This window comes from Bos javanicus, chromosome 17 (genome assembly GCF_032452875.1).
Source record: "Bos javanicus breed banteng chromosome 17, ARS-OSU_banteng_1.0, whole genome shotgun sequence".
NCBI classification, from domain to species: domain Eukaryota; kingdom Metazoa; phylum Chordata; class Mammalia; order Artiodactyla; family Bovidae; genus Bos; species Bos javanicus.
Genome location: NC_083884.1, coordinates 58,230,529 through 58,247,233, shown reverse-complemented (window position 1 = coordinate 58,247,233; position 16,705 = coordinate 58,230,529). Strand labels below are relative to the sequence as shown.

General features: G+C 51.9%; 1 protein-coding gene across 2 annotated transcripts in view; it reads right to left on the bottom strand.

Annotated features, from left to right (window-relative positions):
• Positions 1–1,968: 1,968 nt before the first annotated feature.
• KSR2 (kinase suppressor of ras 2) overlaps positions 1,969–16,705 on the bottom strand; it is a 485,548-nt gene continuing 470,811 nt past the window's right edge. For both annotated transcript variants that reach the window (XM_061384873.1, XM_061384871.1), the window contains one exon: positions 1,969–16,480. In XM_061384873.1, coding sequence (XP_061240857.1) covers positions 16,474–16,480 — 7 coding nt within the window. In that variant the 3' untranslated portion in view covers positions 1,969–16,473. The remainder of the gene's footprint in view (positions 16,481–16,705) is intronic.

Here is a 16,705-nt window from a genome sequence, read left to right as displayed (position 1 = left end):
GGCCACAGAGGACCACAAGTCAGAACCGGGACAATCAATTAGTTCCAGGCCCCAGGGAAACCTCTCCCCAACTCTTCTGCTAGAAATAGAAGAGGAGGGGATGGAAGTTTCTGCTCTGTCTCACACTTTCTTCCCACGTCAACACTATCCCAGGGCTAAATGTCAGATCCAGGCTGGAAATATATAATGTTTATTGGTTGTTTATGTCATGCAGCGTGTTAAGTATTTTACCTGTTTTTAATCCTGATCACAGCCCTCTGAAGTGAGAGCAATTGTTATCCCAATTTTATAGTCACAAGAAACCAAGGCTGTGACAGTTGACATCACGGCCCAGCCAGGTCACAAGGCTGGTCTAAGTAACATAACCTGGGACTGAAATTCAGGTGCTGTGGGAAACTTTCACTTCCTGGAACCTCAGTTTCCCCATCTGTAAGATGAGGCAACTCATACCTCCCACCCCATTTGATTGTTTTGAGAGGGAAAAAAAAAATCATGCTTATGAAGGCAGGTCAGTGAATTTAGAGCATTAGATACCAGGTGATATTCTCTGAGAGAGACACTGAGGGTGGGCTGGTGCCTGGGTCACCTCCCATCAGAGATGGGGCACTCTGGGGTGCAGAAACTTGGAGCAGAGATTGTTCTTTACCCACTAAGGCTGGCCCCACTCCACAGCCATATTAGTAACAAACTCTAACACTAGCGACTAACATCCATAGAGCATTTACTAGAGGCTGGCACTGCTCCAAGTAGTTATGTTCTTCCACGTAAGCCACAATTATGCCTATTTTACCACAATTATGCCTATTACATGAAAATGGAGGCTCAGAGAAGCTAAGCGACTTACCCAAGGCCACACAGCTTGCATGTGGTAGAGCTAGACTTTGAGTCCAGGTCCATCAGGCTGCCCGTGCTCCTGGACTGCGTGCTGGGAAGAACTTACTGGGGCCAAGGAGGCCAGTTCATCTCTCTGCAGCATGGTCTCCAGGAAGGGGGCTGGGAATCTGAGTCAGTTACCCTTTGGCTTGTTTCCCCAGCTCTCAGTTCCTCCTGCTTTGGATGAGTTGAATAGCCCCTGCCTCACTGGCTAGTTTTCCTGATGAGAAGTGATCTGGTTTCATAAAAGCACTCTGTAAAGTGGGCTTTAGTAATCCATGTGACCAAGGAGCCCGTCATGCTGTGTGTGTGCCCAAGAGAACGTGGGCTTTGGGTTCACACCTTGGCTTGGGTGGGTTACTTCATCCCTCTGCACCAGTTTCCTCTGTCAAAAGGAATTGGGTGATTGTGGGAATTAATGACCGTGCTTAACACTTTCTGGGCCAGGGACAGAGCAGGTGCTCAATGTGTAGAATCACGCTGGGGGGTGTGTGTGTGCACAGTGTGTGCATACCTGGGTATGCTCTTATACATTCTCACCATATGCATCCCCAGGGAGAAAACTCATCCACGGCTGGCCAGATGGAAGGATTCCTGGCCAGGCTGTGACAGTTTGCATTGTTGTTGAGCAAACATTCACTTTCCTCCCCCTCCTACTCTGGGTAGAGTTTACGGCCCCTTGCAAATGAATGGCTGGATCACGGGACTTACTTTGGCCACTGGAATGTTAGTGAATGTGGTTTGAGAAGATGCCTTGAATGTCTTTATATGCAGTTTGGCTAAGCATTTCTGTTCTAGGGACATGCCATAGGAAGAGCATGCCCCAGGGAGCTTCTCCTTCAGCCTGGGTCCTGAATTAGGGAGATGGGTGGAGCAGGCTTGATCTTGAAAGGACCCTTATTTAAGTCAATATGGGCCTCCAGACCTAGGAGCATGAGAATAAATGCTAGCTGTTGTTGGCCACAGAGTTTGTGGGGAAATTCGTTACACAGCTTTGTTGTGTCAATGGTTGACTGAGACATTGGCTGATATCACATCACAGGATCCCCTTTATACCACAGACAACAACAGAATTCACACCTGTTTTGGCAGCAGTGCGATGCAGTAATTTTTCAAATTCTTTATTGGCATAAATAATTCAGACATTGGATTCTCACTAAACATTGCACTAAACACAAGAAACAATAGGCTTGCCGGCCCAGAGGCTCACAACCTGTCCAACAGCCCAAGTTAGAAATACTTTTTTGAGAAGTGTAGAAAACTTTATAAATGATTCTGTACAAATATACACAGTGGACCCTCCATCCAGCTGGCCTTCCTTTCTTGGATGGCATCTGAATCGACAGTTCTTTCCCAGCAATGAGACATTGGCAATGAGAGAGATGGACAGACAGACAGACGAAGACAGACAAAGAGACAGAACAAGGAAAGGAAAGAAGTGGCCCCAAAAGGAAAACATGAAACCAACTTCTTACATGAACTCATTCTGTGACAGTCAGCACGACATGAAGAAAGTATGGGCCATCGGTCCATGTCAGTCTGTACAAGAATTAGTCTTTATATATATATATATAATATATATATGTATAATATTTATAGGTATATATACTTTGTGTATAGAAAAAAGTAACAGCATAATTTACATAGAGAAAGCCTTTTTTTTGTTTGTTTACAACTGAGAATTTTCCTAAGGTCAATAACTTTGAAAGTAATCAACCAAATGAATCATGCAGTAAGTGTGTGGAGTGGCCCCCAGTGGAAGATCAAAGCTCAGGGAGGCAGAAACGAAAAGCTTAGGGTGGGACTTGACTGCCCAAGTGGGATGCCTCAGCCTGGCCCAGCCACGGGCAAGGGCACTCACCGGGTGTGACCAGACTCATCTGGCCCCAGTGCCTACCTCTGGCTTCTGTCTTGGCGCCCTGGGGGCGGCTAGTCTTGCCAGAGGCTCTCCAGCTCCCTGAGGGTGAGCCTCTGCCCTATGGATGCTGACCCCCACAGCAGTGGAGGGGGGTGTCCTTGTGAGATTTGGGCATCCCACCCCATGTCTATCAGGGAACCAACGTCTAAGAAAATAGTAAACACCTACCATCTCTCTATTCCAGTCCTTCCATTTTTTCAGGAAGATCCCCTTAGAGGTGGAATTCCTGGGGAAGCTTCAGTTGGGTCATGGAGAAGAGAAACCACATTTACTGAGCACCTACAGCTGTGCCAGGTATTGTGTGATGCTCCTGACATTCATGACTTCAGCTGCTCCCTCCAGTATCCTTGAGGGTTAGGGATATACGAAGCTCTCATAGGCTGCATGAAGCTAAGAAAATCCAAGGAATGTTTGGCGGGGGAGTGCTGGTGCTGAGAATTGATGGCGAGGTCATTATTCATGATCCAGCGTGGCTTATGAAATACATGTTGTCACAATGAAACAGGTGAGCAAGCCCTGTTAATTTACAGCAACACACATACACACACACACACACACACACACACACCCCTGGGAGTCCTATGGTTGGCAAAAATACCATGTTCCCTATCCTTTAAGCTCTGACACATATTTATAGGGATAATGACACACACCATTCCATCAACAGGGTAGATGCATTTTCTCCCACACTTTCAGCTGCGCTGCAGACATGGCCTGTGGCCCACTAGGACCCCTAGGTCTTCTTCAGCCACTCTGTAACAAACCAATATTTCGCCCATCACACCTGTCACATCTAGTTGGGAGACCCTTAAAGCAGGGTATTTCCATGTTCACGCCTGTGCTTCATTTCAACACTCCAGTGGCCTATGAACAGGGTGACATAAACTCTCCAGCAAAGAGGCCCTGGTGACACAGCTGAGGGAGGCTTCCTGGTGTGGCAAGACAGATGTGCGGACCTCAGCGATCAGAGACACAGGTTGCAAGAGGAGGCAGAAGCAAAGACAGAGAGGAAAATGCCTTAAAGAGAAGGGCTGACGGCCAATCCATCTACAGAAGTGACGCCCCTGAGTCCTACCCAATGAAGGGGCACTAAGAGACACTGCATGGAGACAGGAAGCACAGAGCCAGAGGCGGTGAGGCAAAGGGAGTCCAAGGCAGCCTAAGTGCTGGTCTGATGCGGCGAGCGCAAATTCACTTGGGACGCCTATTTCCTCAGCTCAAGGCCAAGATCCTGGACCAGGTATGATGGGGGAGAAGTTGAGGACTCCACATCTGAGCCAGGGTGCCTTCTGTTCAGGCATGAAACTTCCCAGGGTCTGGCACCAGGGTTGGGGGAAAGCAGGGGAAGGGCAGAGCTAGTTCCTAGGGGGCAGGCTTTTCGGTAAATCGAGATCTTGCCTCTGGGCCTGCACATGGGCTGTTCCCTCCACCTGGCACACTGTTCCCTACCACTCACTCCCATGTGACTCAAATCTCAAGATAAGGTTCAGGAGTCCCCTCCTCCGAGAAGCTTCTCTTGAGGGCCCTTGCTGGGGCAGGGTGATCCTCTGGAGCTTCAGAACCCCGTCACAACTTCTCTGTCTTCTCCTCTGGACTTAGGTCCCTGCAGGGAGTGGCCACCTCCTCACTTTTTCCAGGAACACAGGAAGCACTGACTGAATATTTACTGGATGAGTGTATGAGATGAAGTCTTGGGGAATGAAGGGACACATGTTGCCTGATGCTGAGCTCTGCTGGGGGTATAGGCAGTGTGGCTGGGGACACGGGCTTTTGAAATACTGGGAAGATTTTCTTTGAGTCCTTCAACTGCTCAATAGGAAGCATCTTAAACCCATCAAAGGGCCAGAAAGTAGGAGCTATAGTGGTACTCAGGGACCACGACATGGAGCAACGCCTGTGGAATGTGGGAGTCTATGTGGATTTGGGGAGCCCACAGTGGGTAAAGGCTACCAACTGGATGAAAGCTTGGGAAGGGGGTGCCAGAGAGGCCTGGGTGACATCACGCCTGACACTGTTCGGGCATCCAGCCCCAAGGCTTGGGGCTTTCTGAGGATTTATTCTGGACAGCAAGGTCAGAATGAATGGGCCAAGAAAGGGAAATGAAAATCTACCACCTTTCTTGAGGTAGGGGGCACCGGGGCAGAGGAAAGACATGAGAGAGAGGAGGAAGAAGCTGGGGAAAATCTTTAGGCATCTCACAGTTGTGCTCAGACCTGGCCAAGGGCACCCACACTGGCTGTGCCCACTCCATTAATTACCCAGCCTGGCCCAGCACTGCCCAGCTGGCTGGGCATTTATAGGGGGGCTGAGCAGGACTCCATGGGAGGCTGCTTGGGAGCACGAGTGGGTGGGCACTGGAAGGGACTTGGTGTAGCAAGACAGGTACATTAGGGTAGTCTGGTATCTACAGTGTAGCTGCAGAGCAGTTACTTGAACTTACACGGGTTCATAGGTACCCATTTTATTATTAGTAGTAGTAGCAACACAGAAAATAAACAGAGGGAAGTGGCTACAGTCTTGGGGACCAATGCATGGCATTCACTGACAAGGATGCATTTAAACTGCCACTGCCCTGAGCCAGGCAGGGCTAGGGTGGGGAAAAGTTGACACCCTGGGGAATGGAACTCCAGTCTTGACTCAGAATCCTTCTTGGAAGGTGCTGGGCTGAGTGTCCCTGACTCCCAAAACAACTTTCCCAGCCCTAGTCCTTTGCGATGCCTGACTTCCTCGCACCCCCCCATCCTGGGACCGTGGGAACCCCCTAGGATCTGATTGCAGGGGTGGAGCAGTGGAACCCACAGAGCTCATCCATACCCCACCACCCACCTCCATCCCCAAATCAGTCACATGGCACGGCACTGAACAGCCACCTCTTGTTCACACCATCCTGTTTTATGACTCCGTCCCCACCAGAGACAGCCCTTATAACTCTCTTCCCCATAGTTAACTGGGGATTAGAAGGAGGGTGGGAGAGGCCCTCGGATGTCAGGGGACTCTCCTTCCTGGGGAGGACAGAGGGGACTTCCCTGAGTAGCCCCTGAGAGCAGCACTGGGGTTGCTGATGCAAGTGCTGAGATTTCCATTCAATAAGAGGATCTGCATCAGTAAGAGGATGGGGCCGGCCACCATGGAAGGAACAGGGGAGGATGTGGCAGGGAGAGCCGGGAGTCGGGTGCATGACCCGTGGGTCACTTCCTAGCCTGTGAGCTGGGATTGCAGACCTTGTCATGTTCATGTAGATGGTGACGGGTAAGTCAATTTCCTCTTCACCCAGGCAGCCTTCCAACCATTGAAGATGGCCTTTAAAACCCATTTCCGTGCCTTAGGTACTTCCTTCTTGCCTAGGCAGCCTTCCAACCATTGAAGGTTGCCCTTAAAACCTATTTCCATGCCTTAGGTTCTCAAAGAGCCCCCTCCTTGGGTTTTCCCATTTCCCCTCCATCTGATTTCCCTTTTCTCTCATGAAAGGCTGCAGAATGGCAGGAGGCTGAATGTGGGTCCTAGTGAGGTGGCCAGAAGACAGTGTGCAAACGACATCTGCCTTCGCTTAAAGCGGTGAAAGTCAGATGGTGACAGTGGAGCCCTTAAAAGCGCCCAGTGCCTCCCCGCTGCCCTCCGAAGACCTTTGAGATGCTCCCCAGCCTGGGATGCTCCCACTCCCCAGCCCCCAGCCTGCTTCATGCACTGTCTACCCTGCTCATCCCCTCCCTGGTCTCCCGCCATGCCTTGGCCCATGCCACACTTGTCTTCTTCTCGGGGTCTTTGTGTTTTGTGTTTCCTCTGCCTAGAATGGTGCTTTCAAATGGGCGAGGGAGGGGGATTCTATCCTCCTCCCCACCAGGGACATTTGCAATGTCTGGAGACATCTTTGCTTGTCTCAACTCAGGGGTGGCAAGAAAGTGGGGGTGCCACCAGCAGCTAGTGGATGGAGGCCAGGGGTGCTACTCAACACCCTCCAGCACACAGGATGCCCCACTCACAACACGAATTTCCTGGTCCCAAACATCAACAGTGTCGCGGCTGAGGGACTCTGACCTAGAACGAGCGCCCCTTCCCTTCTCTTCCTTGAAATCTCATCTGAAATGTTACCTGCCAGCAAAGATCTTTGCCAATTGCTCCCTCAACTATAGTCTCATCTTGTGTTACTGATCCTCTTGTGGTGGTGGTGGGGAGGGGGAGGGATGGTGCTATGTGAGTGGTAATTTATATATTTGTCAATGGCTGCCTTCTTGACTACCTCCTCCACTAAAGGCTCTAAATTTCAGAAAGGGGAGACTTTATTTCCCTCATCACTGAATGCCCAGGGTCCACCAGCGTAGTAGACGCTCAGTGAATAACCTGTCGCATACAGGGCATATGAAGGAAAAACCCTGTGGAGTTCAGATCTGATCCGGCCCTTGTCATCCGTGTGGGGATGCAAAAAGTCGGTCTACCACCTTGGCCAGCCCGGCGCTCCCTCCTTCACAATAGGCTTCTCTGTCTCTTACTGTCTGTTGTTGTTTTCTGCTATCCTGGCACCAGTCTCTCCAAAATTCTCACTCTAAGCGCTGGAGGTCAGGGTATTTTTAAACTACAAGAACTAGCCAAGTTGGTCTATTTTTTTTTTTTTTCTTAAGTGGTGGAAAAGAAAAACTAAGATTTGTTTTTAATCATTAGACGTTCAAATCTAAGAAGGCAGGATGCAAATAGCCCGTTGACATAAACAATGACTGCCCGCTCAATGGAGGGAGGGAACTGTTCTTCTGAGCTAATTTAAGCTAAATACATGGCAGCTATTTTTCATCTCTACTATTGTGTAACTTTCTCCTTGGCTCATGGTCCGGGGGAGATGCTATCTGGCAGGAGGCAGTGGTGGTAGAGGATAAGGGGAGAAAGGGAACGCAGAAAAGCGGCATACAGAAAGTCCTCTCGGCCACCAAGCTGGTTACTAAAGGCATTTCAAAAGCTCAAGGATAGAGCTGTTGGTCCACTGGGATTCCAGGGAATTTTATCTGGGTGAAAACTTGATTTTGAGCCTTCCACACAGTGAAACAACCAAAAAACAACTGCAATTAGATTTCCTTCTGCCTCTCTACAGGCAGCATTCCATATCTCAGGGATGTCCAGATTGAACCACAGAAACTTTTATAAACTGCCTCAAGTGAAGAAACCCACCCACTCACATACACACCGTATTTTCCTAAGGTCCAGGAGATTAAACCAGTCCATCCTAAAGGAAATCAACCCTGAATATTCACCGGAAGGACGGATGCTGAAGTTGAAGCTCCAATACTTTGGCCACCTGCTGCGAAGAGCTGACTCATTGGAAAAGACCCTGATGCTGGGAAAGATTGAGGGCAGGGGGAGAAGGGGACAACAGAGGATGAGATGGTTGGATGGCATCACCGACTCGATGGACATGAGTTTCAGAAAGCTCTGGGGGATGGTGAAGGACAGGTTAGCCCGGCATGCTGCAATCCATGGGGTTGCAAAGAGTCGGACGTGACTGAGTGACTGAACAATGGGGTCTTCCAGCCCAGTGAGTATGAGGTCTTGAGGGGAAGCCGTTCCCAGGAGGTTAAATGATTTCTCTCCAAGCAAACACATTATCAAATAGGATCATACTCAAGGTCTTAGGATAGAATCTTTCTTTCTGCATTTTAACTTACCTGACTGCAAATAAAGCTCTGCAGGGCCCATTGAGCCCACCAGCAACAGCCAAGACAGTTTCTGGAAATTTCTGGGGCCTTAGTTCTAAATCTGCCTCTAAGAAGGGCCCTGGCTTGGGAGAGTTCACCTTCCATGCTCTGGGTCCGAGTTCTTTCTCCTGTATAAGGAGGGGAGGCATGAGATAAGCCTGGCTACTTGTGTCCACATGAAGTAGGAAGGCATGCTGTGATTTTAGAAATATCTGCCACTAGTATGGGAGGTGCAGTGGTGGCAGAAATGTCACATATTTGTACCCCCTGGATCAGGTCGTCCTTCTGGATCTTCTAAATATAGATCATTCTAGACCTTCGCTGCAATGACCAGGCTGAGATAAAATTTCAGGTCCAGACCTAGCTGGCCCCTATGAGGGCATGCTGTGTTCCTCTATTTCTGCATTGGTCTCTGAGCCATAGTGTGTGGGGGAGTCACTGACACACAGCACATCTGACCCCTCCATTGGAAGACACGACCAGCCAGGGTTTTCCTTTGTGGGGTCCTTGAGTGTGGAATCATTGTCCTCATTTATGGAACCAGGCTCTTCCTTCAGCAGGCCTGGGGAGGGAATGTGAGGTGGCAGGGACAAATTCAAGTTTTCTGGGGCTCAGAATAGCCACTGGCCACTCTCCAGCTGCATCCCTCTGCCCAGTGCATCTTGTTCAGCTTCCAGGTTCATCGGCTTCACAGAGCCAGCCTCCAGGGGAGGTGGGGCTGATCTCCGTCTCCTAGCTCCTAGCAGGTGATGGCTGAATGCTGGGGGTCAGCTGTTCTCTTCTGTGGGCTGGCACTGGCTCTCAGAACACCGTGCAGGACATCAAGTCGAATTCACAGAAGTTGATTTTACTGGGGATTCAGAAACCAGGTGGGGAAGCTTGGAAAAAGCAGCCTGTTGTCAGTCTTTTAGAGATTTAGCTACACGGTAGTGTCTTTAAAGCTCTGATAAAGCCCTGCAATCAACAACTCGGCTCAATCTTGTCCTTCCTAAGCATTTCCAATGCGTGTTTGTCTCGAACCCTTCCGACGATGCGACATTCATCTAATCTGCCGTGGAATTAAAGGCCTATGCGCCACACCTGGTTAACTGGGTCAACCTGGCTGAGGCAAGCTCCGGACAAAGCCCATTTCCTCCAGCGTGGCCCTCGACAGAGGGACAGCGGCCATCTCAACCCCAGGGCAACAAATCCTTTGTATCCTTGGTGTTAGGAAAAGGGGCTAGAGGATGCTAGTGTTCAGCGTGACCCAGTGGGAGGGAGGGGGACTCACTGCTGAGCCTCCCGAGACAGAGGACCACAGTTCAGTGTTCAGAGTGGTCCAGCAAGGGGGCTGGGCTGAAGGTGCAGGCTGCTCAGCACAGAGGTGTTGAAGAAGCTTGGGAGTGGCTTTGCCAGCCCAGATGCACATTTCCTGGAAATGTGCAGCTCCTGGCAGCCTGTCAGTCTGGGGGTGTAAGTGGGAGCTTCCATGCAAACTCCCAGGAGGGTCCCCACCCTCCCCTGAATCCTCTCCTTCTCCCGGTTATAAGCTACAAGTAACACCAGCGGTGGGGCCTGTAACACCCCGACAGCCAGCCAGCATCTACTGCTCAAGGTGGTGGTGGGCTCCTGGGAAGGAACGAGCCCAGAGAACCACATTTATGATGTTGGCTCCACCACGTCCCAGGCTGGTTTATGTCTGAGTCCCACCACTTCTCTGCCTGTGAAATGCGGGTGATGGTACCACCTCCGAGGGCCATCCTGTCAGGGGGATTCAGTGAGCCTGGCACGCAGCGAGTGCTCGGTGAAAAGCGGCTGTTAGAGATGCATCATTACTCTGCATCCCAGGACTTAGGTACCTGTGACACTGGTCCCAGCAAGTCTCTTTGTGAGTCACCACCACTGAATCTGGCATATTCATTCGGGGTGAGGTGGAATCCACAGTACAGGGCCAGGGTGTGGGGAATCCCATTACTACCCAGCCCTGCCAGTGGACCCTCCTGGCTGCAGGGAAGGACATGTGGTCCCCTGTCTCAGGGCCTTGCACTGACTCCCTTCAGCTCCCAGCCCCCGCATTCAACAAGCATTTACTGAGTGCCTATGATGTGCCAGGAGTTATGCTTGGTGGCAGTGTGTAGGTAAGTTGAGAACGTTGGGGAAGCTTAAAGGTCTCCCACCAACTTTGTGCCCCATCTGGTAGGAAGGGCATGGATGGCATGCCCTTGAGAGGGGAGTCAGTGACTTGGGATGATAATCAGGAGCAGTGGCTGGAGAGGAATGGGGCTGCCCAGGAAGAACCTGCCAGACACAAGGTTTCTACATTCCAGGGCTCCAGGCTGCACCTCATCCCCCTTGGAGGTCAGGACTATTCTTACAGGTGTGTGCAGGTGAGGGCTGGGCTGGAAATGGGGGCTGGTAAGGTGAAGCTGGGGGGCCAGGGAGAGTGTCCGCCTGAGCTTGCTCAAAACCTTCCTCACTTCACAGGTAAAGCTGAAAGAGGACACAGCAAATGCACGGCTCACTGAGGTCTGTTCCTTTGTTGCTAAGACAGAATGTCAACAGAAGCCATCATGATGTCACCATCACCCTTTCGGACTGGGCTGAAGAGCATTCAATGGTCAAATGACTGTCCTGCTACACGTGGGCTGCTCACCCTCATCCACTGCACTGAAATATGGGACCACTGGACCCCAGTGATGGGATGTGGGGGGCATGGGGCAGGTTTGATAAAAGTGGCAGCAGTGGGCTGACCCTGGTGGCCCAGAGGTCTGGGGAATCTATCTCTGGGGGGTCTGCTACGGAAGAACCAAAGTGACCACTGAAGGCACAGCCAAAAGCTCCTTGGAGGACGTCAGGGATTTTGAAATGAGCCCCTCTCCCCAAAAACGATACATTCAAGTCCTAACCCTGACTACCTCAGTATGTGACCTTATTTGGAAAGAGGGTCTCTGCGGATGTCATTGGTTAAGATAAAGTTGAACTTGAGTAGGATGGATCCTAATCCAACATGACTGGCATGTCCTTAGGTGAAGATGCTGGGAGATGACAGACACGCACAAGGAGAAGGCTGTGTGATGACAGGGGCAGAGGTTGGAGAGATGAAGCCACAAGCCAAGGAATGCCAAAACTGCCAGAAAACCATGGGGAGTAAAGAGGTGGCCGGGAAGGACTCCTTAAGAACTCCTTTATGAGTTCCAGGGGAACTGTGGTCCTGCCAGCCCTTGATTCTAGACCTCTAGCCTTCAGAACTGAGAACATCAATTCCTGCTCTTTGCACTTTGCTCCAGCAGCCCTAGCCAGCTGGTGCAGAGGGGGCAAGGGGCTTGAGTGCATCGGTGGCATATTTGAAACAAGACTGGCCCTAAGGGGATGGCTGGGTAAAAAGGCCGGTGAAGGATGAGGACAGAGTGGGCAAATTTAGGAACTCAAGGTTGAGAACAAGCATGGAAAAGCCAGCCAAGGATGGCAGTCTTGCCTCCAAAGGCCCCCAAGTCAGAGTCCTTGAAATCCCAAGGGTCCTTGTGAGGGACTGAATCATGCACACACTGCCCTCCCCCAACTCATACGTTGAAGCTCTAACCTCCACTGTGGCTGTTTGGAGAGAGGGTCCTTAAAGAGGTAATTAAGGTCAAACTGGGTTGTAAGGGCAGGACGGTAGTGTGATGTGACTGGTGTCCTTAGAAGAGACAGATGCCAGGCACGTTTGCACCCAGAGAAAAGGCCACGTAAAGACAGAGTGGGAGGCTGACTGTCTCCAAGCCAAGCAGAGAGGCCTCAGAAGAAACCAACCCTGACACCTTGATCTTGAACTTCCAGCCTCCAGAACTGTGAGCCAATATGTTTCTGTTGTTGAAGCTTCCCAGGCTATGGTATTTTGCAATGGCAGCCAGAGCAGACTGGACGAAAGCAGGAGCCCTCCTGAGGTAGGGCCTGAATTCCCCTCCAGATCCTGCCTACAAAGTGGTCTCCATGTCCGCACACCTCTCCCAGGATGGGGAGCTTTCTACCTCCCAGAGCGAGCCGTTGGGAAGTCCTTCCCCTGCTAGGATATGTTCTTGGCCCTTGTGACTCCCATCCCAGCTCCTGGTTCCCCCAGCTGGGAGCTATGTGCAAGCTGGTTTTTCCTTCTTTCTGACAGTTGCCTAGATCAAAGGTTAGGAAAAGTCTTCAGTGAAGGGCAAGATGGCAAATATTTTCAGCTTGAAGGGCCACCCTGTCTCCGTTACAAGTAGTCGTGGCACAAATGAAACTGTGGCCTGTATGTAAATGAGTGGGTGTGGCTATGCACCAACCACCTTTGTTTATTCTCACCGACATTTGAATTTCGTAGGGTTTTCACATACTATGAAACCTTCAGTTTTTTTTTTTCCCCCTCCAGTTAAACACTGTACAAACCATCTGATGGGCTGGATACAGCCTATTCTGCCTACAGTAAGTCTAGAGTTTTAAACATAGTGACTGGGCCTAAGTGCATATCACTTCTTTCCTGTTCCTTACTGCTAAGTCACTTCAGTCGTGTCCGACTCTGTGCGACCCCATAGATGGCAGGCAGCCCACCAGGCTCCCCCGTCCCTGGGATTCTCCAGGCAAGATCACTGGAGTGGGTTGCCATTTCCTTCTCCAATGCAGGAAATTGAAAAGTGAAAGTGAAGTCGCTCAGTCGTGTCCGACTCTTAGTGACGCCATGGACTGCAGCCTACCAGGCTCCTCCACCCATGGGATTTTCCAGGCAAGAGTACTGGAGTGGGGTGCCATTGCCTATTGCCTTTTCCTGTTCCTTAGCCAATCACAAAAACTGCAGGAGATGGTGGGTGGGGCAGGATGTGGAAAGGGGACAGACCAGGGTTTCCCAGATACAGGAATCTAGTCTCCAGATAGAAATCCAGAGCTTCTATTGGCAAAGAATCCAAGATAGAAATAGAGAGTCGGGGGGCTCCATGGCAAGATGAGAGCTTTCTCTTTGACCAGCAAAAGGAAAACCAGGACAAAACAATTACATGCAGACTCTGATCTTTAGTCTACTCTGGGAATGGTGACATGTGGAGATGGCCCCACATAAGGTCAAGGAAGTTTCCCTCCAAGGGGATTCCCCCCCACCCCATTTTATGAAAGACCTGTGGCCAGGAAGAGCTGGGTGGAATTCAGTGTGCAAATCCACACACCCTGCAAAAAAGGCAGAGTCACGACTCACTAGTGAATCTTTACCCCACAGACTGGTCCCTTTGGGAAGCCCGTGTGAGTGAGCGTTTGCTGAAAGGGAGGCAGAGACAGAAGTAACTGGCAGTTGGGTGCTGGGCAGCTGTGTGCAGCTATGGTGAGATGTGTGCACACGATCTGTGTTGCGTGGATTCTGCAGAGTGAGCCAATGGTGGGTCTGGCAACTATGATGTAAATGCACACACCCCTTTTCCTTCCTTGCAGAAGATGAATGAATGTGACCTCCTCCCTGTGCTTCAGTGAATGAGGATGGAGGTCAGCAGGGGAAGCAGCGGTTTGGTTCTTTATGTGAAAGCTGGCTTCTAAACAATTCAGGGCGGTGAAGCCAGAGGAAGGTAACAGGGAGGGGCTGGACTGGTTACAGTGGAGACGGAGGAAGGAGGGAGCCAAGTGAAGACCTGGGAAAAGAGGGAGGAGGTGAGAGTAGGTGACGTGGGACCCAGTTCTGCAGGCAGAGGAGCTGCAAAGGCGCAGGGGCTTCTCCCTGGTCTCTCAGCCCCTGTCTTTAATCCCAACCTGGTGCTCGTGAACAAATGGAAGAATTAGCCTGTGGAGATGCCGCTGGGCCCTGCCAAAGGCTCTGGGTGGCGTGTTAGTTTAATTCAGGAAACAACAGCGACCAGAGGTTCTGATGAGCATTTTGGCTTTAGGCAGCTGACCCTGACTGCTCCTCCCCTTCCCCATTTCCTTCCCCTGCACAGAGGTCCCTGATAAAGACTGGGGTCCAGGGACCCAAGAAGTCTGATTGGGCTAAAGAGATGCAAGACTCTCAGGAGGCTCAAGCGGAGGTCTGGGGCACATCTGCTGGGGGACCTCCCGGGACAGGGAGGCAGCCACTGACGAGAGCTGCCTGCAGCAACATCAGAGCAGCTGGGGTTTGTGCAAACACGTATAAATGGCTCTAGGACACATAAAAGATGGCCTGAGGGCCACAGTGACAGATGCCCCCAGAAAAGGAACATTCAGGAACGGCCCATGTGAGGGCCTGGAGTCTCTGGTCCCAGGCGGCTGGGAAGGTGATAAGGAAGGCCTTTGGGGAGGCACAGGGCTCCCCTTCGGCCTGGGTCTTGGGAAGCATGACTGGTCTCATCATTTTCCCCAGTTTGGAAGCAGGCTTGGCCCCCACAGCATGAACCTGTCTGGGGGCCACCCAGAGTGGGAAAGATCCCTGTTCCTCCGGTTGGATGTTGAGTCTGAGCCTAGGTTGGGTTTTTGACGTCTGAGGTCCCCTCTCTGGGAGGGAGATGTCTGGATGAGGTGGCGATCAGAATAAACCAAGCCTGGGCAGTGCCCAGGAAGTTCGGCAGGACTGTGGGCTGACCCCGGGCCTCCTGCCTAATGCCCAGCTGTCTTGCTAGTATCCTACTGGGGAACAGAGTTCCCCCTGATGCCAGGTCAGGTGAGTGCAGTGCAGGGTTTGGGGAACGAAAGACATTCCCTTGTAAGGTAAGGAACATAAGATAGAGGCTCTCCTTATCGCTCTGCACCTAACTTGCTCCCAGCGACCTCCACGTAGAACACTGTACCCCAGTGTGGTCAGAAAAAGCAGCTGGTCCAGGTGGGGAGGGGGCAAGAGATGGGAGGTGGGGGAACCGAGTGTGCAGAGACATCGGATGGGGAAGCCACTCTGGGGCTCGGCACTGGCTGGAGCCCAGGACCCAAAGCCCTGAAGAATAGCCACCCTCCTCGCCTCCCCAAGGACTTCTTTTTTTTTTCCCCAAGGACTTCTTAAGGGCAAAGCGGTGGGGGTGGGGGAGGGATCACTGGCAAATAGGATGCCATGCACGTGCCATACAACCTGTCACACACACACACACACAACCTAGCAACCCGTATCTGTCATCGTGGTGGACAAACTTAGCTGGTGTGAGTGCCAGAGCAGAGGGAGGGAAAAAGAATGTCCTAGAACTTATCCCTCCCAGAGCCCCGTTTCCCAAGGCTCAGACTTCAGAGGGTGTCATGGATAAAGGTGAGCTGGAAGGAGGCCCCCTGAAGTCATCCTGGCCAGGGAGCCACTGTGCTTTCCAAACGGTGGTGGTGGGGGGCAGCGAGGAAAAAAGGGATGAGGCTGTTACAGAACAGGAGAAGGCGGCAGAAAGTGGGCAGCATACCCAAGAGAGACCCAGAGGGCAGAAGACATGCACTTCGGAACGAGATGCAAAAGTACCCAAACCCTGACGGGCTTGTGTGGAGCCTCTGAGAACAGACGTTTGCAAAGGAACAGCTGAGTCCCCCACCCAGATCTCAGCCCTGTAGCCTCCACTAAGCAGGTGCTCAGCTTTGCAGCCCCCTCACCATCTTTGCAGAGAGCGCAGCCGAACCCCCATGAAGATACGGAAACAGCTGGGGGTGGGGTGCCCTACTCTGGACCCGGGCAGCCTGACTCCTGTTGTCAAGAGGAGCTGAGAGCAGATGGCATCGTGCACATAGACACACACGCACACACAGACCGGCCCTGCGAGCCTGCCCGCATGGGCCCCCTGCCCTCGTCTCCATGGCCCAGCGGCTCTGTATCCAGCCCGTCATTCTCTTGTCTACACCGTCCCCCGGGGCTCACTGATCAACTCCGTGTCCCCCTAGCCGGTCCCGTGAAGTCCTGGCGGGGGGTCCCTGCCCTTGCCTGGGCGAAGGCGCGAGTCTGGGTGCAGGGAAGCCGCCGGGCTCAGTCGTGCAGCACTCCCAGGCCGGCCGGGGTCGGTACCCTCTGATGGTGAGCCTCTGGCCTCCTGAACTGGCAGAGGGCAGAGCGGGGGAGGAGAGGTGGCTTGGGAGCTGAGGGAGCTGAGCGCTGTCCCCTTGGCTCAGCGGTCACAGCCTGGAGCGCAGAGAGAACGAGAGAGTGGGAAGAGGTCACATGAGTATGACAACAGCATCTTTTGTGAATCAGCACCCTGTCAGAGGGCAGGTGGTCTGAGATGAGTGGTTCCCATGCTCTGCAAGAAAAAGCGGTGGTCCTACTGGGCACTGGGCTCAGGGCTGAGTGCCGCACATACCTGATCTCACTTAAACCTGAGGATGGTCCGCAAGAAAGGCACATTGC